The sequence below is a fragment of the Drosophila arizonae genome, chromosome X (assembly GCF_054131065.1).
Source record: "Drosophila arizonae isolate 15081-1271.41 chromosome X, UAZ_ARI_1.0, whole genome shotgun sequence".
In the NCBI taxonomy this organism is placed as follows: Eukaryota; Metazoa; Arthropoda; class Insecta; order Diptera; family Drosophilidae; genus Drosophila; species Drosophila arizonae.
The window spans coordinates 14,494,372-14,519,994 of NC_142927.1; the positions used below are offsets into that span (position 1 = coordinate 14,494,372).

The 25,623-nt window shown below is 36.7% G+C and overlaps 3 protein-coding genes across 15 annotated transcripts; 2 read left to right on the top strand and 1 right to left on the bottom strand.

Annotated features, from left to right (window-relative positions):
- Dhdds (Dehydrodolichyl diphosphate synthase subunit) lies at positions 1-1,595 on the top strand. Of its 2 annotated transcripts, none has more exons than XM_018014383.2 (3): positions 1-149; positions 320-1,036; positions 1,287-1,595. In XM_018014383.2, the coding sequence occupies exons 2-3, from the start codon at positions 368-370 to the stop codon at positions 1,530-1,532; spliced, it is 915 nt and encodes a 304-aa protein (XP_017869872.1). In that variant the 5' UTR covers positions 1-149; positions 320-367; the 3' UTR covers positions 1,533-1,595. The 2 variants fall into 2 exon arrangements, with proteins under 2 accessions (XP_017869872.1, XP_089331551.1); XM_089475425.1 differs by having other exon boundaries at positions 10-149; positions 343-1,036.
- A 159-nt stretch (positions 1,596-1,754) lies between these two features.
- Positions 1,755-8,951, top strand: mahe (maheshvara). Of its 3 annotated transcripts, none has more exons than XM_089475409.1 (4): positions 1,755-2,167; positions 3,607-5,312; positions 6,062-8,413; positions 8,499-8,951. In XM_089475409.1, the coding sequence occupies exons 2-3, from the start codon at positions 3,810-3,812 to the stop codon at positions 7,442-7,444; spliced, it is 2,886 nt and encodes a 961-aa protein (XP_089331535.1). In that variant the 5' UTR covers positions 1,755-2,167; positions 3,607-3,809; the 3' UTR covers positions 7,445-8,413; positions 8,499-8,951. The 3 variants fall into 3 exon arrangements, with proteins under 3 accessions (XP_089331535.1, XP_089331537.1, XP_089331536.1); XM_089475411.1 differs by lacking the exon at positions 1,755-2,167 and adding an exon at positions 2,403-2,595; XM_089475410.1 differs by lacking the exon at positions 1,755-2,167 and adding an exon at positions 3,004-3,157.
- Positions 8,952-16,085: 7,134 nt separating this feature from the next.
- On the bottom strand, positions 16,086-25,595 carry LOC108621001 (uncharacterized). Of its 10 annotated transcripts, none has more exons than XR_016271244.1 (3): positions 25,037-25,564; positions 18,179-20,596; positions 16,086-18,093 (listed from the first exon to the last, which is right to left on the bottom strand). XR_016271244.1 is itself a non-coding variant. In XM_089475418.1 (3 exons), exon 3 carries the CDS (start codon positions 20,435-20,437, stop codon positions 18,671-18,673), a length of 1,767 nt encoding a protein of 588 aa, XP_089331544.1. In that variant the 5' UTR covers positions 20,438-20,596; positions 22,859-22,874; positions 23,711-23,928; the 3' UTR covers positions 16,086-18,670. The 10 variants fall into 10 exon arrangements, 9 of the variants coding, with proteins under 9 accessions (XP_089331544.1, XP_089331543.1, XP_089331546.1 ...); XM_089475418.1 differs by lacking the exon at positions 25,037-25,564 and adding exons at positions 22,859-22,874; positions 23,711-23,928 and having other exon boundaries at positions 16,086-20,596; XM_089475417.1 differs by lacking the exon at positions 25,037-25,564 and adding exons at positions 22,859-22,928; positions 23,711-23,928 and having other exon boundaries at positions 16,086-20,596.
- Positions 25,596-25,623: the final 28 nt, after the last annotated feature.

A 25,623-nucleotide genomic window follows, 5' to 3' on the forward strand; every position in this document is an offset into this window, starting at 1 on the left:
GTCGACGAGAATATTTATTTCTTGTTTAAAAATTATAATTTTTAAACGGCTTATTTTCGAGATATTTGATTTTTAATTCGGTGCTAAGCAATCGACACCATTTGAGGGCCTATGCAGTTAAAAGAAAGTATCTAGTGATTATTTCAAAGGTCAGTACAATAAAATATATATTTGTACAATTTGTTTATGATAACATTTTAATGACTCAGAAAAATGTATTTATTTTATAAATTGATTCATAAGCAATCGATAGTAAATCTATCGCAATTAAAACTTGTATATTCGATAATGTCTAACTGCAACTGTTGCACTCGATAAGAATTTATTTTTGACTGTCACAAGGTGTATTTGGAACGGGCTAGGAACGATGTCGTGGATTTCGGATTACCGCTATACATGTTTACAAAAGTTGGCATTGCAGACTCTGCAATTAACCGGCAGAATACCCAACCACATAGCATTTGTCATGGATGGAAATCGACGATTCGCCCGCTCCAAGCAGCTTGATAAGATCGAGGGTCATACGCGTGGCTTCTCCAAACTGGCCGATGTGCTGCGCTGGTGTGTGGATCTGGGCATCAAGGAGGTGACAACGTTCGCCTTTAGCATCGAGAACTTCAAGCGCTCCAACGAAGAGGTCGAAGGTCTGTTCAATCTGGCCCGAGAGAAGTTTGCCAAATTGCTGGAGGAGACCAATCGCCTGAATGAGCACGGCATACGCATTCGTGTCATTGGCAACATTCTCTTGCTACCCGAAGATCTGCAGCGCCACATTGCGACGGCTATGCTGCGTACCGAGCACAATGACAAGCTGTTCTTGAATGTCGCCTTTGCCTATACTTCCCGCGACGAAATGACCCAGGCTGTCGAATCTGTGCTCAAGAGCGACGAGCCCGCCGATGATGAGCCATTGCATCCGTCCGATATCAATGAACGACTGCTTGAGGAATGCCTCTACACACGTCACTCCCCGCCGCCGGACATGGTGTTCCGCACCTCCGGCGAGACGCGTCTGAGCGACTTTATGATGTGGCAGGTAAGCAAACTGAATCCACAGGAACTAATATCTAGAACAACCTTTGTCAACATAAAATTTCTGATTCCTTGCTAAGACGTGAGAAATTTCAATTCAGAATTTATGGGACCAAATGAGAGAGTAAGCATAATTTTGCAGCAAATCTCGAATAGACTATAGCTATTTTGTCTCTTTTGTGTTGAACAAAGTTTGCTCTAGATATCCCATTTAATAAGCGCTGATAGTTGGATTTAAATTTCATCTCTTTCAGCTGAGCTCATCTGTGCTGTACTTTACGGATGTGTTGTGGCCACAGATAACTATCTGGAACTTCCTAGCCAGCATTGTGGCTTATCAGTGCGATCGATGTCGGATGGAGCGGTTTAAACGTGGCGAACGCCTTCATAGCGCACAACTGGCCAAGGCCAGTGAATTCTATAGCCTGCGCGTACAGAAGTTTCTCCATAGGCTAGATGCCAATCGCCGGAAATTGTTGATTGCTTTGGCCTCCAATTGAAGTCGGGCAAATTGTTAAATGTAGATTAAATGTTGTGATAGGTAAATAAAGATTTAATTCATATGGGTGCGCATTGTCTTTCGAATATCAGGCAGTTATTTATCACGGTGACTGATCACTGAGAATCACGCTTACTCGTTAAAATACGGGCTTACATCGCAACTGCAGGTTTATTCACAACAGAAAATACAATATATATCGCCAAATCGATAACTATCGCTTGAAAATACGATAACAGATTGCGCTTGCAACTCTCTTTCACATTGGTGGTAATTGCTGAAATTACCATCTTGCAAAACTTTTTTTGTTGTAAAAATATATATACAAATACACAAGAAAAGTAATAGGCTTTAGTTTTTCATAACATAGTGTAAAACAAAGTACACTTTTAGTTAGCTTTAAAGTTAGTTTTCAGTGTTAAAAGCAATTAATTTCAAGCTCTAGCTCTAGTTTTCTTACACTAGGCGTGACGACGAAAAAAATCGACATAAAAAAAAAACAAATTTCTCTCGAAATCCGCATAAAAGTTTACACGCGACCGCATCTAGTACGACCATAATACGACAAATATTTTGTACAACGTTTCAAAGTAGCTCCAAATTATTTAAAGTCAACAACTAACACAAAAATAAAGGGTAAGTAAATGTGCTACGATTTGTGCCTATGTATGTATGTAGATACATATATGTATACACAGAGCTCCGTTAGTAAATGTGTATGTGTGTGTATGTGTAAACGTTAGTGTTGTGTGCCATTCTGCGTGTTGCTCTCTTTCTGTTCATATTTTCTTCCCTTTTGCTCGGCCGTTGGCGATGCTGTATTGATTTTTTTTATTTGCGCGAGCGTTATGCCGCATAAGTCAATGGTAGAGTGAGAGAGGGAGGCAGGAGGGGGCTCGCCGTTATGGTACATTTTACATGCAGTTTATGGAATTAAGCAACACAGCAACGAATGTTCTCTCGTAGTCGTCGTCGTCGTCGTCGTCGTTGTTGCTGTTTGCCTCAATTGCAGACATACAAACAACTAAACTAATCAACACTTAAGTGCAATTCCGCGTTCAAAGGTATATTTTTACGTATACATATGTATGTAGATGCGTATATAAATAAGCTCAGATGTTTGTATATAATACTGTTTGCAAAGGACATACGCCGCTTAGGTGCCGGCGAGCACATGATTTTATCCAATTCCAAGTGAATAAAAATTTAATTCAATACACTAAATACAGTTGGGACTCTGTTGTATGCGTATGTGTGTGTTTGTGTTTGTGCGGTAGCCATGTCACATGTTAATTTAATGTTAACAGCATTGACTCTGCAATCGTTTGTTTTATTTCATATTCACAAATTGCAAGCAAAGTTTAAACAGTGCATACGGCATGTTAACTGTTAAAGTAGCATGTCCAAATAGCCCACATATACATACATATCGGCTAACATACATCTATGTGTGTAATTTGTCAACATTAACAGCACACATACATGTGCACCGCATCCGCCTCTGTCAAACAACTCAGCAAACGTTGATTGAAGTTGACAGGACAAACTTAAAAAGAAAATTGTAAAAAAATTTTAAACTTGATCTTTAAATATTTGACATAAGCGAATATTAAAATTTGACAACGGGTAATTATTGTGTATTGTTTTAATCTTATGTGAACAACATATTTTTATGAGTTCCTTAAATTTATGAGAATTTTTGCTTGTATTTTCTTATTATTTTCTGACATAGTAAACAATTAATGAATACATATCAAATTATACATATTGTTTATGATGACAATTTATTCTGTGTAAAGTTTCAAATTAAATAAATATTTTCATATGGATGTATGCGTAGAGCAGCTTTACATACATACACACACACACACTCACATGCATTGCGATGGCCGACAGTTGAATAGTGTAACAAATGTTATTTAATAGAGCACTGTTATTCGATATTTTATTTTATTGCGGTCAAGTGCAGGGATATTTATATTCCCCGAGCTCATTGAAAACGGATATCATGCCTTAATAACATTGATTGTAATTGAATATTTGATTTATTTTGTATTTTTTTTTTGTATAAATAGGCGGACTTGAAAGCTGCGGACAAAGGAAAGCTAGTAAACAGCAAAGCAAAATAAACAGCCATCCACAATTATACGCGCACACATACAGACGCGAATTCACCCACACAATACCACAGCTAACACTCACGCACGCACACATACTCTCACACCCACACATATACACGCACACATACGCAGAGACGGAAGTGTTTGGAGTAACAACCATGTACGCAGGCGCATATGCACCAAACGCTGGCGGCGTTCAGCAGCAGCACACGGGCGGCTATTATGGCAACGGAGGCGGCGGCGCAGCTGCTGGCGGCGGCAATGGACCGCGCCACGATCGTCCCTTCTATCCGCGCAATAACTTTGCCACAGCCGCTGGCAATGCTGCGGCTCTGAATGGTGCCGGCGGCGGTGCCGCTGCTGGCGGCATGCACTTTGGCCAGCCCTACGGCGTGATGACCTATGGCATCCAAAATGGCATTAGCATGGGCGCCGGCGGCAATCCGTATCGCACCAGCGCCGCCGGCGGCGGCAATGCCATGCAGAATGGCGCATTCGCTAGCGCCAATGGCATCGCCTTCCAAGGTCCGCCGCGCACCAAGAATCCAAGCTATACGCAACGCTATCAGAAGCCCCACAATGGCCTGGGCAATGGCGGCGGCTATCATGGCGGCGGCAGTGCCAATTACAATGCAGCCGCATTGGGCATGCTGTCGAAGGAGGAGCGCGCCGAATTGCAACGCGAGAAGGCCAAGAATCCGGGCCGCAATCTGGAGAAGCCGCAATGGGAGAATTTGGCACCATTTCAAAAGGACTTCTATATCATGCATCCTAATACGATGAATCGCAGCGAGCAGGCGGTGGCCGAGATGCGCCATGAGCTGGAGATAACCGTGTCGGGCAACGAGCTACCCCATCCGGTGGCCAATTTCGAGGAGAGCTCCCTTCCGCCGCACATTATTGATGAAATGAAGCGTCAAGGCTTCACAAAGCCAACGGCCATCCAGGCCCAGGGCTGGCCCATTGCCTTAAGTGGACGCGATTTGGTTGGCATTGCCCAAACCGGATCCGGCAAAACGTTAGCCTACATGCTGCCTGCCATTGTGCACATCAGCAACCAGCCGCCGTTGATGCGAGGCGAGGGACCCATTGCCTTGGTCTTGGCTCCCACACGTGAGCTGGCCCAGCAAATTCAGTCGGTTGTGCGGGACTATGGGCATTTGTGCAAGCCCGAAATTCGTCACACATGCATTTTCGGTGGCTCCTCCAAGGTGCCGCAGGCGCGTGACTTGGAGCGCGGCGTTGAGGTCATCATTGCGACGCCCGGACGTCTAATTGATTTCCTCGAGAATCGCAATACCAATTTGCAGCGTTGCACATATCTGGTCCTGGATGAGGCCGATCGTATGCTCGACATGGGCTTCGAGCCCCAAATACGCAAGATCATTGAACAGATACGTCCGGATCGTCAGGTTGTGATGTGGTCGGCCACTTGGCCAAAGGAGGTGCAGGCCTTGGCCGGTGATTTTCTCAATGATTACATTCAAATCAATATCGGCTCCATGAATCTGTCAGCCAATCACAATATACGTCAGATTGTCGAGATTTGCAATGAGAACGAGAAGCCGCAGCTCCTGGTTAGACTGCTCAAGGAGATCACGTCGCCATCCAATAATGGTGGATCCAACAAAATTATCATATTTGTGGAAACTAAAATCAAGGTGAGTAAGGAAGCAAGTTTCAGGAAATTGGAGCTTGGAAAGCTTAGGAAAATAGATTTAAGTCGAGTCCTTAGTATCAAATTTGTAAAGGAAGTTTCAGGAAAGACGTTTTAAGCACAGTCGACTTGTTTTGAGCTTAAATTAAGATAAGGTAATAAACCTTACTATCAAAAGGAAGAAAAGAGAAGGCAATTTCAGGGAAATCGATTCCAGTGGATCTTAACTCAATTGTACAAGTTTTCTTCTAATGTATAAATTAGTTTCAGGCAAATAGAATTAAGTATAGCTTACATCAAATGTACTATAAATTATATTACTGTTATATAATAGATCCAGATGAAATCGGTAAAAGAAGCTTAAGGAAAATAGATTTAGGGACTCTATAGTTAAAGTTAAGGTTAGAGTTTAAATAAATCCAATGTACTAGTATTTGTAAAGAGGGTTTCCGAAGCTTAAGCCAAGTTCAAGATTTTAGTAAATAAATTATACTATAATATAGAATACCTGTAATAGCATATATTTTAGTATATCTTACGGCAGTATATAGTTTATGATGTTTCATACCCAAGTCCTTCGCATAGTCTAGCTATTTCCATTCGTTATACCAAATGACAATTTGTTGTTTGTCCACTGATTCACTGACTAGAGCCAAATCAAAATGGGGCTGATTTAGATAATGATATAGTATATATAGATAGCTAGATATCAGGCATAACTGGTCAGCACTCTAAACAATTGTCAATTTGCAGGTGGAGGACATATTGCAGATAATTCGCAACGAGGGCTACGTAGCCACATCGATACATGGAGACAAGTCGCAGAGTGAACGCGATTCTGTGCTGAAGGATTTCCGTAATGGCAAGTCGAATATACTGATTGCTACTGATGTGGCATCACGTGGCCTGGACGTTGAGGATTTGCAGTATGTGATCAATTATGATTATCCCAATTCGTCGGAGAATTATGTGCATCGCATTGGACGCACCGGACGGTGCCAGCAGCTGGGCACGGCGTACACATTCTTTACGCCGGACAATGCCAAGCAGGCCCGTGAGCTGATCTCGGTGTTGGAGGAGGCCGGACAGACGCCCTCCCAGGAGCTGCTCGACTTGGCACGCGCCATGCCCAACTCGGCCAACTATCGCGGCAACAAGCGCTGGAACAGCAACGGCAACGGCGGCGGCGGCAGCAACACGGCCAATGTCTATCAGCAGCGCAGCAATCCGCTCAACTATCAGGCGGGCAACAACGGCGGCGGCGGCACCAACAATGGCTACGCCAATCGCACCGGCTATCAGCCGCAATATGCCGCTGGCGGCAACAGTTATCAGCCCAATGGCATCGCCGGCAATGTTGGCAATTGGAATCGTGGAGGCGTTGGCACTGCCCTCAATCAGCAGCCGGGTCTCGATGGTGCCAATCGCAACGGCAACGCCACATATCGTCCGCGCGCCCCCTTCAACAATGGCGGACCGCGTGCCATTATGGGGCACAATGGGGCTGGCGGAGCTGCCGGCGGAGCTGGTGGAGCGCACGTGAATGCCGGCCAGCCGCATTTGGGCCAGCAGGGCGGCGCATTTATGCAGCCCAATTATCGTAGCCGTGGACAATTCGTGCCGCCAAATGCAGCGGCCACTGGCACTGGAATGCCGCGCTTCCAGCAGTACCCGAAACGTGACTACCAACAGCAGCAGCAGCAACAGCAGCCGCAACACTACCAACAGCAACAGCAGCAGGCCCAACAGCAACAGCAGCAGCAGCAGCAACAACAGAAGCCAAAACAACATCCTGGCGCCGATGACAAGACATTCAAGGAGTATGCACCCGCTGGTGTCACCACACCGATGGTGCACTATACGCCGGCCAATTCACCACCAATAGCCGCTGTGGCGGCTGCTGCGGCGGCCGCTGTTGCCAGTGGAGCTGGACGTGCACAGGTGGCGGCCGCACCGGGCGCCTACATGTACGATGCGTCCGGCGTGCTGACAACAGCCGCTGCGCCGGGCACCAATCCCTATGCCAGCCAGTTCAATATGCCGGCCACCTACTATACGACACAGCATCATCAGTTTGCACCAGCCGTGGCTGGGCCTGGACCGGGCGCTGCCATTGAGCAGGCTGGCCAGCATTAAGGTGGTTCGCCCATAAATCCTGTCTTTTTCCAGAGTCCAAAAACTGCAATACCCAAATGTAAGAGATGTAACCAAGCAAACAACGGCAAGAACTAGCAGAAGAGGTGGCAGAACCAGAAAGGAAGAGGAAGAATTAACAACAGCAACAACAACATACAACTACAGACATACAGACACACACAAACACACACTGACATACAGACTTATACACACACACTTATATACGCGATTTAATAAAAAGTCATAATTAAGAATGGACTCGAAACTTCGAGTCGTTCGAATCACGTATACAAATTCGATATGCCTATTTATATATATATATTATATATATATATGAAACTCACTTGATTTATATAAAGAGCATACATATGCAATCTAGAGGATATGTCTATTTGCTTGTGTCTGCTCAAAAAACAAAGATATATATGCGTACATCAAAATCGTACGATTTAATCGATTCTATGTTACAGCACTGCTGTTAACAGTCGAAGCGCTGTTAACTAACAGTGTAAAAGGCAACGGCCAGAACGTTGCTAATGGACAGGGCAAGCAACTTTAAAAATAATATTAACAATAACAACAACAACAACAAGAACAACGCGGACTCAAATGGCAACAATTGACGAATGAAACATACGACAGAATATGAATAGAAAACAAATATTTGCAGAAGCACAAGTAACTCCCTTTTTACATACTATTTTCGCATATATACATTGATACATTTTATGTGTATCTGCATATATATATATTTATATATGTAAACACTTACATATACACAACACACACAGAAACATATGGATTTACATGTCCACTTATATTTATTATTTGTTTTATAACAAACGCACATAACAGACTCTCATACACAGACTGTTTGTTAGTCAAATGGCGGCAGCTACAACAACAAACAACAACAACAACACACAATCATCAACGACAACATTGTAAAAAACAACCACAATAATCTAGGTAAGTAGATTCTACAGTTGAGCTTCAGTTATTGTTTAATTCTCCCTCTCTCTTTCTATCTCTTCCACAATGACAACGTCACTAGCCGCCTAGTTGGTTCACCAACAACAACAACAACAACAAACATTAAAGCAACGCTCGATACAACAGAACAACAATAACATCAACAACAACAACATCATCATCATCATCATCATCTACAACAACAGCAATTAACTAACTAAGTAACTAATCTAGTAAACTAGTTAATAAGCATTCTAATGCGATCGCAACAAATTGCATGTTTTTCGAATGTTCCAAAGTTGAGTGATTATAAAAGTTCTTAATTTTTTTGTTCTAAATTAGTTTTTTTTGTTAGCTTCAATACACACACACACACACACCCATACACACACACACACACACACACACACACACACACACACACACACACCCATACACACACACACACACACACACACACACACACACACACACCCATACACACACACACACACACACACACACACACACCCATACACACACACACACACACACACACCACACATAGACCTACATGATTTGTTCACCTTTTCATACCGTTTGTTATGCATAATTGTGAAATCCTAACTTCTAAGGTGCTATAAACACATAGAGCGTCTATAGCAATATCACCAACAAGATAAACCATAATTCTTTTGTTTAAAAAACGAACGAAAATCAAAGTTCATAATAATAACAGTAACGAAAAGTTAAAAGAAAATCATGCACACAGAAAAACACACAAAAATTGTATGAAAAACAAAGAATGAAAGAAAGCTACAAATTGAGAAAAGAATATTTTGAAAACCTTTTCCTTAACTTGGTTGGTATGAAATTAACGGTTTGCTTATATAATATATATAAAAACGAAAATTATAAAAGAAAACAAACAAAAATATTTCCATAATAACAAACTAAGCTAATAATACTCAACAAAGCTGAAAATATAAAAACACTCGCACACACACACACACGCTAAGACAAACTATCTCTCTCACACACACACACACAGTCGCGTACATTCAAAGCGAAATGCAGCTTTAACGTTTTTTTCGAACAAGTAAAATTGCAAACAAGAAAAAAAGCGAACTTAAAAATTGAAAAGAAATTTTTAGAAATTCGTAAAAAGTAAATAAAATATAGAAAGAAAAACAGCGCTGCTTTGATAGAAGTATGTAAAACGAATTGAAACAAACAATGAAATATGTATTGGAAAGAAAACAGAAACACTTTGTTCAAATAATATTTATATATATATATATATATATATACATATATATATATGTATACTTATATATATTATATTGTGTTTTTTTGTTTTGTTATATTTCTACATATATATAATCATGCATATAATTGTGCTTGGTATGCGTATTTTGAAGTTAAATAATATCGGAAGGGCGAAAACGCAATTCGAATTGATTTCTGTTAATTTAATTTAATTTTTATTTATTTACGTTTTTTTTTTTTTTTTTTTTTTTTTTTTTTGTTAAATCTAAATGAATAATATTTACACTGAACTTCTTATTCCGTGTGTAAAACTACTATATAGATATACAAAATCGCCAAAATCAAAAGTTCTATTCAAAATACTGGAAGAAAATACAAAATCTAATAAGAAAATTTACAACAGAAATAAGAAAAAGAAAATACGCCACATTCATCCATATATTAAAAAAAAAATTTAAACGAGCAAAAATAACATGGAACAAGTTAATTCAAATACAAAACACAATCAACAGCCAATTAAAAAAAAAAACAACAACAAATGATAATGATAATAGTGATAATAATGAAAATAATAATATTATTGCAAAACAGGAATGCATAATTACATATATATATACATATATCAAATTATTTGCTTTATTATACTCATTCACAAAAGTCAAATAAGTATATGTCCGTTTGTCCGTCCGTCCGTCAGTTAAATGACTAAATGCTGTCATCCTCTATTCATATCAATTGCTGAATGAGTATTTTGCAGTCGGTAGCGCCCGACTCCAACAATCTTATTTGTGTTTTTCTTTGGTGAAAAATTTGGTAGTTTCATTCAATCGAGTTGGTTTTGTTTTTGTCAAAACTTTTCGATTTCTTTGGTAGATCGGACAGACATGACATACAGTAGGAGTCCATATTTTGAGCCCAGTTAATAAGTTAGCTAACTTGGTCCAAATTGTTGCCCAGTTGTTGTTGCTTTGCCTTCTGCCAGTAACGCAAAACGATAAAGAGTAAAAGATGAAAACATTTATAATATTTTAGTATTTACAATTTTCTAAGTTTATCCTTCGAAAGTGGAAAATCAGTACAAAGAAAATAGTGAACAAATAGTGAAGAAGAAGAGACAGGACACAAGTGAATAGAAATACATACACACACACGCACACTACACACACACCCAGACACAGAGACAGATAAACAGACAGACAGAATAGCGTATGTTGTAACAGCAAAATTTCTTTATATATACATATACAAGAATATATATATATATATATACATATATATATGTATATATATATTTTGATTTATATATATATACACACATTGTCTTTAGCAACTTAATCAGATAGGGACAACATAGAAAAGCAAGTATATATCACACCACATGGATCTCCTTGTAAACAAAAATTACATTTAAAAGAAGCGAAAATACATACAAAAATATTTATATATTTATATATATATATATGTGTGTAAGCACAATTGATATATATGTATATATACATATATCTATATAATCGAATACCATAAGTGGAAGACATTGTTTATTATAATTATTATTATTATTTTGTTTTTTTGTTTTTTTAATTTCCTTTTTGTTAATCTCTCATATGCTTAAATGAAAACGAAGGAATTTTTGTTCGTCTTAGAAGCTGAAAACTAAATACTATATTATTTTTTATATGTATATGTATACACAATGTTACTAAGTGAAAACGAAAACAAAAGAAAAATAAGAAGAAAAAAATGCGCCCAGGTACTGCAGGTGTGCAGCCAGGTGGGTAGCCAGGACCTACGATCTGATTGGCAGCCCGCTACCCACCGCCCCCTGTTTGGGTTTTTTGTTGTTTTTTGTTTTTTGTTTTTTTTTTTTAATGCAACCTAATTGTGATGATGTGATAGACTTATAAAAAATACTAATTAATAACCAATTTAAAAACACACAAAAAAAGAGAAGAAGAAGCAAAGAAACTAAGAAAGAAGAAAACAAATGAAGTAACAGCGACAGAAGCCAGACAACGGCTGAATTTATATGTTATGTATTTGTATTATTGTCATGTATATGTATATATATGCATTTATATATGTATGTATGTATGTATATATATATAGACAATGTCTGATGATGGCTAAGCCAACAATGCCAATACTTTATGGCTATTAATATGTATTATGGATGACATGAGGCAAACATTCTTTTTTTTAAGAAATAAAACCTTCAAAGTGCGATATTTGTATTGTATTACCTATAAGTTGTTGTAAACACACACACACAAACACACACCCACACACACATTTATAGACGCGCATATCCATACAGAGTTAAACGAAACAATGAAAACAAACAAAAAAAAGAGAAAAAGTTGAAACTGATAAAATTTAAGCGTAAAAAAAAACTGAAAAGATGCAACGAAGAAAATAACAACAAAAAAATTGAAAAACAACAAAAAAAAAAATTGTAAAATTTGACTGCAACTTGTAAAGTTGATTTTTACACTCAGTATCTCTCTCTCTTTCTCTCTTACACACACACATATAATTATTCTCTGTTTCTGAAACTATTTCAATTACTGTGTCTGTCTCGGTCTCTCTCCCTCTCTCTCTTATCTATATATATATGTGTATATATTTTTACAAATATATATGTATGTACATATACAAAGCTGATATATAGAACATATATTTTTGAAAGTATGAAAAATGCAAATTTTTGAGAAAAAAAAACCCAAAAAGTAAACAAGCAAATTTGTGCAACGTAACGTCACGTAATTAGAACGTAACGTAACACAACGTATCGCGAACATTTCGTTTTCGTGTTTTTTTTAGTAAGTCAAAAAAAGCAAAGCAAAGCAAAGCAAAATAAAAAATATAAAAAAAGAGAAAAATACAAAAAACGCAACAAGCAGCCAAAATAAGATGAAACAATTTAACAAAAATATATGCCGTTATTATATAAATATGTATTTTGATAATCAAAATCATTTTTTGTGTGTTGTTTACTTTGCTTCAAGCGTCGTGTATATCTTATGTTTAAATCACCGTTTTGTTTCTCTCTCTCTCTATATATATATATATATACATATACATATATATGTATATGTATATGCCTTTATATGTATGTATATACACATACATATGTACATGCCATACATACATAGGTATGTATGTATAGAGACCCTCTATATATCTACATGCAATACAATACATACTACATACATACATACATTTATCAAAAGCCAGCCGCTGGTTATGAAGTAAGTGGAAAATGCATTTAAACAAAGCTAAATAAAGCAAAAACAATTCGACAGCGCACAATTGCCAAAATGCACACACACACACACACACACACATGTACACTTTGAAATAGATCAACACAAACACACACACACACACTCAGAGAAACAAACTACTGTTAAGGGCCAAAGTTAAATGCAGCAAAAATAATTTTACACATAAATTCAGCAACAAATTGAAAATAAAAAATAAAAAACTAAAGCAGCATTGTAAGTGATAAGAAAAGAAAATTTTGAAACTTTGAAATTTTTTCAAATTTTGGCCTCATTATAGCTAAAATGGTATGAACTGAAGCATGAAAAGGGAATAGGAAAACAAATGAAAAAATGTATTAAAAAAAAAAAAACAAAAAAAAAACAGAAAAATAAAAAAAAAATTGCAAGAATGAATGAAGTTGAGAACGCGACATGAAAAAGAAGAGAAAACCCATTGTGATACAGTTACAAAATAATAACAAAAAGAGGAATGTGTAGAAATACGTAGATACATACGTTAAATGTTAACATTGCTCGTAACAATATAACATAAGTACATACATACATATGTATGCATGTGTGAACGCATACACACACACACATATATATATATACCATTTGTATCGGCAATGACATTTGACGATGACACTTGACGACGATAATCGATATACAAGAGTTAATTATTATTGTCATGATTGTATTTCGCCAACAACAAAAAGTGAACTTTCAACAATGAGAAACTTCGAAATATGAACTAACTAAATATTATAATATTCAAAAGCAAGCCAACAATTTATACAAACTAGTTTAAAAAAGAAAAAACTTGCACACACACACACACACACACATACACACACAACACTTCTAATCACATTTGGTTCATTTGAATGGGGATTAACACATGAGAAAATTTTCGTAAATAATTTTCTTTTTTTTTTATATACATATATAACTAAATATTTGTTGTGTAAGCAAAGAAAAGAAAACATGTAAAAACAAAAACCAAAAACAAATGAATGGAAACAATACAAATACAATTTGTGTAAGCGAATGCAGATTCTTAGCCATTTCGAACGAGCGTGCATTTAGACATACATATACAGATGCATACATACATGCAAACATACATATACACGCATCCATGCATACATACATACATGCAATATGTATGATTTTAAGATTTAAAAACAAATAAACACAACAAAGAAAACAAATGAGAAATTTAAACGTGTTCATGCAACACGCTGGAAATCAATGTACGCAGTGGACAAAACAAAATTAAATAAAAAAGAAAAGAGAAAAGAAAAAGAAAAAAAAAATTGAAAACATTTAAAAATAAATAACAATTTACTTATTTAAATGAAATGTTTAGAGCTTAAGTAAACCCAACAAACAATGCACACACATTCAAAAATTATAATATTAATAATAATATATATTCATATACTTAATATATGTACATGAATTTATATATTCAAATATATATACATATGTATACATACATATATGCATACATACATACATATATACAACTTATGAATTCAACACTTAATGCATATGTAAATGCATGTGTTTAATTAATTGATGTAATTCGAAGTGCGAAATTCGAAATTCGAATTCGCGTTCGACACATGCAGCAAAAACAAAAATAAAGTAAAATAAAATATATTGTAACCAATTTATCTTATATATATTAAGCAACACACACACATGCACTACCACTTCCTTGATAAGGCCATGCCCTCCCCCTGTTCCCCTGTTCCCCTGCCCAAGCCTACCTACCCCCTAAAATATATACAATACCCGCCCATACCCCTTAGCCCTAATTATAGAGATGGTCTGAACAACATATTCGTAAAATTCTAAACAACAATTTAAGGGCTAACCTTATTACATGAACGCATACAACTCATAACTATCTATGTACGAGGTATGTGTTCACAAAGCGAATGATATCTATGTAATAAAACAAACACTTTTAAACAAATTCCTTGCCAATTGTCTTCATTTTTGCATTGGGTAATTCGTGAAAATTGTGTGTATGGGATAAGTATACTATAAAATTTTATTTAACTACGAAAGGCGAGGTCTGTTCCAGGAGTTGCTCGGATCTTAGTATTGTTCTTATATGTATATACCCTGGAAATTGGATATTTTTTTGCAGAAATCTATGTAACAGGCAGATAGAGATGTGACAGAGCCTATAAAGTATATATAATCTACATAGTAATCCCCATGAAACTTGCTTATATCAACATCCAATTCATATTTTGGCTATCTTCAGATTCTCCCCTGCTATTTCCATGTTTCCTATATAGCGTCTCTCATGAGTACATATATGTATGTGAAATAGATGTAAAACACAAATGGAATATACTTAAGCAAGGAAAATTCCAAACAAGACTAACTCTTAAGAACCTAGTACAACTCCATAGAAACCTAGTGACAGACTAGGCTTCTATCTGAATGACCCATTTCAGTGAAGGATTAACAATAATATTTGTAATCGATTGCCTGTTATCGATCTATTGGAAAACTGAATTTGATCTGCTTATGCTACAGTAGAACCGATCTACAATACCTTAATTCCTAGGCATCTTCAGAAAGCTATTGCAATGACCTATCCGAGATCTTGGCCAGCATTGCAATGGAACCCGTTAATTACCGTTAAGTTCAATAGGCGTTTTCGGCATTTCATTTTTGCAATTTTTATTTAAAATACCATCTGCATCTCAGCATCTGTTTTTACTGTTCGCATTTTATAATTTATACATAAATTTAACTGTTGTTTTTTGTTTTTGTTTTTGTCTCGCGTTTAAACATAATTCACGCTCGCTTATCGCTTATCGGGTTTAATAATTATCTCTTCTTTAGTTATACATTCTATATATGTACTTAATATATACATATATATATATTTTAATACATACATATATATTCTTTTGCAATTTTATATTCTTAATTTTGTTTGTGTTTGATACATAATACTTGCATTTGATTTGAATATGTTTGGGTGCTAAAGTCCCGCAACTTTTATACTTTAAATTATTCTCTATTTTTTTTTCGTTTTTTTTCCATGTTTTTTTTTTTCAGTAGATCTTAACGCAGCCAAAACAAAATAGTTTTGTTTTGTTTTTTCTTTGCTTTTGTTAAGTTTGTTTGTTTGTTTGTTTTTTTTTTTTTTTTTAATAAAAATAGATACAGTTCTTGAATAGCAAAAGCCGCAGCACAACTTTTAATATTTTTTTTTGCATATTTTACAATTGATTGTTAAAAAAAATATATATATAGATATATATTTGCTTGCTATGGGCTTACTATTATTTATAATTTTTCTTGTTTTTGTTTTACTTTGTTTTCTTTGACTATTGTAACAACATTCGGTTTATTTACAACTACAATTAATTTTGTTTTAATTGCAGCTGATTTGTTTTATTTTTTATTTTTAATGTGTAAAATAAGCGTTATTCGCTTTTGTTTATTGTTTTTCTTATCTGTTTTCTATTATTTTGCTTTGCTTTTATTTTTTAAAATATATTTTTAATGCTGTGCACTTGCTCTGGCTTACTATTATTTATTTATGCTCAATGTATACGAGGTATTTGTTTTTTTTTTTTCTTTTTGCAAAATAATATATCGCTTTAGTTTGCTCATTTCGTAATATATATATATATATACGACTTTTCAGAGATCATCACGAAATTCGATATCGAATTCGAAACTGCAGTTAAATTTGGTTAACCAAAAGTAATGAACTTTCCAAAATATGCTAAAAATAATCAATTTATCATATGGCCAAAAAATATAGTCTTGAAATTGCATTTGATTTGTAAATAAAATAAGTGTGTATAAAAAATTGTATAATAATAATAATAATGATATTAATTAAATACATGTAAAATTACGAATATGGCAAACATTTAAGAGAGACCGTGCTTGAGTTGTATAAATTGTATAAAATGCTATAATGCTGCCGAAAACAGGAATATATATTTATATATATATATATATTTTATAGTATATATATACAGTTGCGTTTATTAAAATATTAGTGTGAGTGAGCAGTAAATGTTAAATAAAAAAATTAGAAAAAAAAAAACTTATAAACTTCATTAATATCAACAACTAAATGAAAAACAATAAGTCTTCATTATTGTTATAAATTAAGTTACATTTTTTTTTTATTTATTTTTTTTTATAACATTTTAGTGTTTAGTCACACTAATATTTTTATGAACGCAGCGATATATATATATAGTTAAATATCAATATACATATATTAATCGATTATATAAACGTCTTTTGCATGTGTAAAAAAAAAAAAAAAAAAAAAAAAAAAAACCAAAAAAGTTAAAATACGAAAAAATAGTTATACAAGTCTTAAGTTTTGGGGATATTAAAGCAACTTAAATCGATGTAGAAAAAAGTCTTTTGCAAGTCTTTACACAGCTTAAATGCACAACGCGAAACAATATCGTTGATCGTTTCAGTTAGCTACGAATAATTACAATAATGATAATAATAATATTAATAATATAATCAGAATTATAATTCAAGTCTTTATACGAAACTTATGAATTACAAAGCAGATTGCGAAACATACTAAATCAGATATCATGAAATGGCATATTGAGTATACATATATATATATATTTATATATACTGTATATCAATGTTGTTGCTTCGCTTATAAAGTATATCAAATGTTTACTTAATGTTGGGTTTGTGTTGCTTGTTGTTGTCTCTCCCTCTCAGCTAAATTGCTGTCTTAAGCGCTAGTGATTGTTGTTGTTGTTGTTGCTGTTGTTATTAAATGAATTCGTGTGTGTGTTTTGTTGTTGTTCTTCTTCTTGTTGACTTTATACAGTTCTCTTTTACATTTATGACTATTGAAAACAAATATATGTATATATAATTTAAAAAAAAAAAAAAAACACCATTCTATTTGTGCCCAGTTTATGTGTAATGTTATATATATCTATATATATATACATGTATATATGCAGGCAACTGGCTTGATTTTTTCTATAATTATCATATTTATTAATTATTATTGTACTGTCTGTTAACTGCACAAAATGTAATGTGTTTGTTGTTGTTGTTGGTTGTTTGAGTTGGGTTGGACTGGGGTTAGTTGTTGCTGTTGCTGTTGTTGTTTGTGTGAAGCTTATCGCCGGCATGAAAGAAAACAATGTCATGTCACTATATTACAATGTAAAAACTAATCCTAAGTCTTATAAGCGATACATACAATTAGGGGCGGGTTAGAGGTGTTTTGCCAAAGATACAAAACATACGTTAGATCTATATGCGTATGCTTTGTATGGTACAAATAGAGACATGTCTATATATATATACTATATACACTTATGTATATATATATATATATATTTAACTGTATCTCAACTGTTGCATGTCTGCATTTCTTCTTTACTTTCTACTTTCTTCCTCGAGGAACAGTTGTGTTTAAAGGTTGAGAATTGCTTTTAAAGCGACTACGCATGAGTGTGTGTGAGCGTGTGTGTTTGTGTGTGTGCAGCTTTATGCAGGTGTATGTGTATACATATATATATATGTGTGTGTACGTATATACGCGTTGTATCTTAGCCAATGAGTAGCTGCATCTCGGCCCCATTCCGCAATAGCTTTCGATTGTCCCACAGAGCTCGGCTCACTCTCACACGCCTCTCACGCCTCTCACGCCTCACATATAGATTGAGTGCAAGCGAAGCCAACCTCATGGTTAGATTATATGCGCCTGCTGTTGTTGTTCGCTCAGCTTAAAGGCCGCCGCATCGCTGAGCAGATGAAAGGGCACTCCGGCCGCCGTTGCCACCTCCAGTCGCTGTGCTGTTGGCGATGACGTAGCAGCTGCTGCTGCTGCTGCCATTGCAGCCGCCGCCGCTGTGCCCGTTGCCGTTGTCGGACTGCCGGCTGCACCACCGCCGCCGCCACCTCCGCCGCTGGCATTAGTCAGACGCTTCAATTGTATGGCATCCAGGGGCAAATGATGGGGCACATGATGCGCACCGGCTGTCGACAGGCTGCCCAATGTGGTGGCCGCCGCCATGGTGGCCGCTGCTGCTGCTGCCGCCGCTGCGGCCGCAGCCGGTGAGTTGCCCGACCCGGTTGTCGTTGTGATGGTGCTGCCGGCATGTGAGGCGCCTCGGCCACGCTTGCGCTTCGGCAAGATGCCCTTGCGGGCCATATAGAAGCGTATGGTGGAGACGGGTATGTTGAACATGTTGCTCACTGTCTGAAAGGTTTCGCCCTTGGACACACATTTGGCGGCCTGGGCCAGCGACGCCTCCGAGCGTCTCACACGCTTATACGATGTATAGCCATCGATGGAGCTATGCATCAGCGAGGAGCCGGACGTATTTGCCGACGTATCCAGATCGGCGTCCATGCTCAGCGACAGTCCAGCCACATTGCTGGCCAGGCCGCTGGTGCTGCCCACATTGCCAACGAAGCCGCTGCTATCGTTGTCCTCATCATGCGCAGCCACATAGTTGTGATCGTCCTCGATGGTCGAGTCCAGATGATGCTGCAATTGTAAATGCTGCTGCTGCTGCTGTTGCTGCTGCTGCTGCTGCTGTTGTTGTTGCTGCTGCAGCAGATGTGCATTCAGCTTGTTGTTCGCAAAGTCTTCATAGTTCTCGCTATAGACGTTCCAATTGTTGCTCGCATCATCCGCTGAATCATCTTCGGTTGCTGCATTCGAATTGTTTGATGCGGCCGCTGATGAGCCCGCATTTAACTGTTGTTGCTGCTGTTGCTGCTGCTGCTGTTGTAAGAGCTGCAATTGCAACGTATTGTTGCCATTCGTCTGCTGGCGCTGACGATGCTCCTTTTGCTGCAGTTGTTGCTGCTGTTGCAGTAGCAATTGTTGCTGTTGCTGCTGTTGTTGTTGCTGCTGCTGCTGTTGTTGTTGCTTGGCAGACAGCGCCGTTGTGCTTGTTGTTGTTGTCGATGTCGTCGAATTGGTGGCCGTATCATCCGTCTCAGTGCTGTCCATATGCTGCTGCTGCTGCTGCTGTTGTTGCTGCTGCTGCTGCTGCTGTTGCTCCTGCTTGACTGCGGTTGCCGAGTCTTGCGCCGCCATATCCTGGCGCATCTGCTGTAGCTGCTTGTAGTTGATGGCCGCCTCGGAGCCATAGAGGCCCCGTATACGCAGCTGCTCGGCACAGCGCAACAGTTGGCCCAGGCCAGCCTGCGTCACATTCACCTCGCCCTTGTACATGAAATCGACCAGGGCCTGAATCTCCCACAGCTTGATCTCGCTGGGCAATATGATGACCGGATGCTTGCACGGATTCTCGGCCAATATGGCCTCAAAGTAGGTGGAGCATGCGGCCAACACCAGCCGATGGCAATGCACCTGATGGCCCTCGCAGGCCAGTGTCACGTCCACGAATCTCTGGCCAGCCAATAGCTGCGGAAAGGCCGCTCCAATGCTGCCCAAATGGCTGTTCCAACGCACGCAAAACTCTTGTGTGGCAGCGGACATCGTGTTGTTGCTGTTGTTGTTGTGGTTGTTGTGGTTGTTGCTATTGCTGCTGTTGTCTTCGTTGCTGGTGTTGCCCCCAACACTCGCTCAATTCACAATCGCCGACCAACTCCAGCGCCAATGGAAGCTCTAAAGGAAGCTCAATTCGTGCCTGATGATCTACAAGGATACAAATATATAGGAAATTAAGATTATTTTAAAATATAAACAAATTGCAATCAAACTAATTAAATAGTATTCAATATTCAATGAATACTACAGCAATGGTCTATAGAAATTTAATATGATTCACCAATTTTTTCAATACATGTAAATGCATCCAAATCATTCATTTGAACCACTCAAAGTATTCAAACGCTTTTGCGAATCATATTAAAAAAAAAAAAAAAAAAAATCCCTTATATACATATTTGAATGCCTATTAGATATTCATCCAAATGAGCGAATAGAAGTGTGACTAATTTCATTCATTCAATATTCATTTACAATCATTATTTGATAAATATTCATTTTTAATTTTAAAATATACATATATATTCTTTATAATAAGCAAAAAATTGACTGGCGTTCTTTCGTTTATTCAAAGTATTCATGTTAATTTATATCAAATATTCAAAGTATTCCTGTTCATTTATATCGAATATTCAAAGTATTCACTTTCATTTATACATATACATTTATATACATTTTATATGAATTTTATGAATAACTAAATAGAATTGCTTTCACTTATATCAAATAATCAAAGTATTATAAAAATAATATAAAATATTAATTTAGCTATTTTAAAGCTATTCAATGCAAACTTGGTTTGGTTTTTAAAACCCTGCATTCGTTATATTCCAAACATTCATTTGCCTATTCGATAACAATTACATGCAATTCATACACTCACTGAACTGAAATAATTTAATGAGAAACAGTCGAATGTTGTTCATTTAATATTTAAATATGAATAATTCATAATGTGTACATTTATAATATTGTTTTATATTCATTTAATTGTTCTATATGAACTTCAAATGCATTCACTTGATTCACACTGTGTAGCCAGAGCTAAGCAAGGACGATTAGATTCAATTTAAAAACTTTCTTTAGGTTTGTAATATTACCCAAAATTCTTTTGTTGTTTTTGTTATATGTCCTCTCGCTTGGCCTCCACATGCGAGCGCCAAATGAAAATAAAACTAAATTCAACAAAAACAAAAAATAATAAAAAAAAAAAAAAAACAAAGAGCGTTTAGCTCCGCAAAGCAAAGCAACTAAAGAAAAATTGTAAAAAAAAAAAATTTTACAATCAAAGAAGTTAATTTGAAATTGATTTTTAGTTCTTTGTTTTGTTTTTGGTATTTTATATTGTCTTTAGCACTGCCAGCACACAGTTGAATAATTAATAATTAATATTGACGTTAAGTTGGAATTTCGCTAGTTTTGGTTGTTAAATGTGAATTTCTCGCCCTTTTTGCAATGTGACACAGCGCGTTGCGCAAAAATTTTATTTTGTACAGACTCCTGTGTCTGTGCTTAATGTAGTTTGTGCTTCTTCCTTTTTGGTATCTTCAGTTTTTGCGCTAGTGTGTGTGTCCGCGTCCATAAGTATGTATGTCTGTGTGTGTGCGTGTCTGCTGGTTCTTGTCTTGGTCTTTTTTTTTTTTTTTTTTTGCATTAAACAAACGCCAAAAGACAAAGAATTATACTGAAAAAGTAAAGTAATAAAAATCAAGCATAACAACAACCGACGACGCGACGACGACGACGATGAAGGCAACGACAACGATGGAGACGATGGAGCGAGCCAGGAAAGCACACAGGCAGCTGCTTGCTGCCGTTGCCTTTGCGGTTAAAGAAGAGGGAGAGTCGCAAAAATATGCTGCTTCGGCTACTGCTGCTGCTGCCGCTACTGCTGCAGAGCAGAGCAATTTTGAGCACTTTACTTTAGCATTTTCGAATTATACAAAGGCAGAAAGGAAGCAGCGAGCAAAGCAGGAACAACAAAAAACAAGGGAGCATGGAACACGCACACAAATGCAAAAAACACAAACGCAGTCACAGAATGAGAGAAATTGAAAGAGCGAGTCGGCGCAGTGAGCATGAAATTGAGCGAAGGAAGTTGACTAAGGCAGCCAGCACAGTGGTATGAGCTAGCATTAAAATGTAAACAATTTCAAAATGTTGACAGCTATCGTATGTGAGTTATGCTAAATGCATGTATACAAGGTATTGTATTTGTAATTGTTTCAAATTACATAATCTAATGTCACTAAAAATTAATACTTATGACATTTATCCTTTTAGATACATAAATTGTAATAATGTTAAAAGTGCTTATAATTACAAATGTAGATTTAAATTCTAAGAGAAGTTATAGTTCGTTACTTCCTTAAAATTGATTTCAGAATATGTGTGCCAATGTTATTGTACCTGTTTGGTTCTCATCCTACCCATACACAGATGTATATTTGCCGGATAGTGTTATTAAAAAAAAAAAAGACTATAAAAAGGGATGCATATATACACATATATATCTATTGATGTAAGTATATATATTTATATATATACATATGTATATGTATGTATGTTAAATAAAAAGTAGCAAAAACACCAATCGTCTGACCAAGCGCTTTGTTATTGAATGAGTATTTAGATGAGAGAACTATTAAAAACAATTGAAATTGGACGAATAGTCATGTTAAGTAGTTAATCTATTATAGTATATATCAATTTAATAGAAAATTGTTTTTTTTTTTTTTATAACATCTGCGACTGTTGTTTAATTTGACAATGCAAACTGTAAATTGGCCAAGTGCAAAAATTGTGCTCAGACAAGAAAAAAAAAACAAAGACCAAAAACAAACTCCTTTTTCTTTGAGAGAGCGAGATGTCAGAGAGCACGAACATAAACCCTTAGTGCCTGCATGCTGGCTCTCTGGTTCTGGAAGACCAAAGCAAAATTGGCAAGAGCAACTACAACAAAAACAATCAGCATATTTTTGAGAAAAAGGAAACAGTAAAAAACTTAAATACACACATTCATATATTTACATGCACATCTATGAGTGTGCTGTATGTATGTAAGCTACTCCAGAGAAGACAACAGAGGGAGACTGTAACACAAAAATAGCATTTAAGGCGCAACAGCAACAACAAAGCGCTAAAGTTGACAGAAAAAATAAGAGCAGCACAACCGAGAACGAATTTGTAATTGTTGTAGCACATTCTAGTAATTAGGGGTGGAAAACTTCCTACAAATTTATCACATACATATGTACATACATCCATATTTAAATAATTCAATTTGCGCGCCTGCTAGCGTTTACATGTTTCTTTATATTTGCTTTTACAGCATTTTAACGGCGATAACAATCCAAACTCGATTAATATAAAATCTAGTCTAGTTCTTATGAAACAAGTACATTCACTAAGACGGCGTGTGTAGCAGTAGAAAAGAATAAATAAATAACTAAACTGTCACAGTAAGAGACGAAAATGCAAAAAAAAAATTTGCTGACACCTGAAGTTGCTGCATGTTATCGATATATTAACACTGGATCGCAGCCATAGCAGTCAGCTTATAACTGTTGTTATCAGACGTTAATTTTAAAATGAACGAAATCAAATAGAAATACAAAATTTGAAGGTCTTTTAACAAGTTTGGGTCGTACCATTTGAGCGCTATGTGTATATATTGTATAAATATTTATGTTTAGTGTTAGGTTTCGTAACATAATACTATTGTTTGGCTAAGAAATTTATTAAGTAAATTCTAGTAAAACCACAAAAATCCATTCTATGTATGCACATGTATATACAGACACATGCTTCATGCACTTGCAGGAATATCACTAATAGTTGCTTCGTTTTGCTGTTTTGCCGCTCGAAAGACAGCACACACACATATACAGTCCAATCAGAAGCGTGAATGCAAAAACTCAGCAGGAGAGCAAAATGCAGGCAAATACAAAAATGAGAGTCAGCGTGTGTTCGCTGTCTCTTTTGCACACAGGAGTGCGAACATGCCGAAATAACAAACAAAAGCGCCAACAACAAAGACACAGCAGCTAAAGGAAGTACAAACACATGTAAAATGCCTCTCTTGCTCTCTCCCTCTCTCTGAGGCTATGCATATCCGTGTATGTGTATGTGTGTGTGTGTGTGTGTGTGCAAAATAAATCACAAGAGTTGCTGCTGCAGCACAAAAAATAAAAGGAAAAAATTAAATAAATAAAAAGCCGGGCCGAGCGTCGCGTCAGGCGCAAATTATGCATATTTAGCTGCTTGAAATGAAGTTGGCGATTCATGTGGAGACAAAGGCATCATCAATTAAATAACAACATAAACAAAAATTCAACACGATCATATCTGTCTATATGCATATTGCATACATATACATATTTCTATTATATATTTATATTCAAAGAATGTTTGTTTCTATTTGATGCGATTTATTTATTTATGGCACCGACATCGCAGACTGTTTATATTTAGTTGCAAGGATGTACATATATACACACATATTTACATCAACATATCCGCACACACACATAAACACCGACACGCAGCATGCATGCTTGCATATGTATGTATTGACAATGTTTTTACCTCGTTCTGGATGCGTTGGGCGCGTGTTGCTTGGCCCCTACCGCCAAGCACCGCTTGCTGGCGTTATCCTTGGATTATCCTTTTTGTTTAACACAATTTTTTGCACAAATGCCACACACGGTGCACAGCACACAAGCACTGAGGGACTTATGTATTGATTTTTCGCAATGTTAATGTTTAATAAAGCCAGCGCACATACATACAAATATACATACAAGCTCACACACACGCACACATGCACATAGACAGCAAACAACTTTTGAATATGTTTCATACGACGCGCAACGCGCGTGTTTTTTTTTTTTAAACATCCAACGAATGCTGTGGAAAATTGCTATCAGTGCTTGCTTTAACAATAACGTGGATATAACAATAACTATAAACTGTTCAAATGCACATCGCGTGCACAGCCTTCATGCGGAGTTCTTCCTTAAAATGCGTTTATAAATTGAAAGTTTGAGTAAAATTTACTTTTGCGCACCGCCAACTTCATTCACTGTTCGGCTTGGAGAGTTTAGAGATGGCCGATATTTCGTGTTATTTTTAAAGACCGAGTTTTGCAGATTATTGTGGAGTCTGTTCTGTTA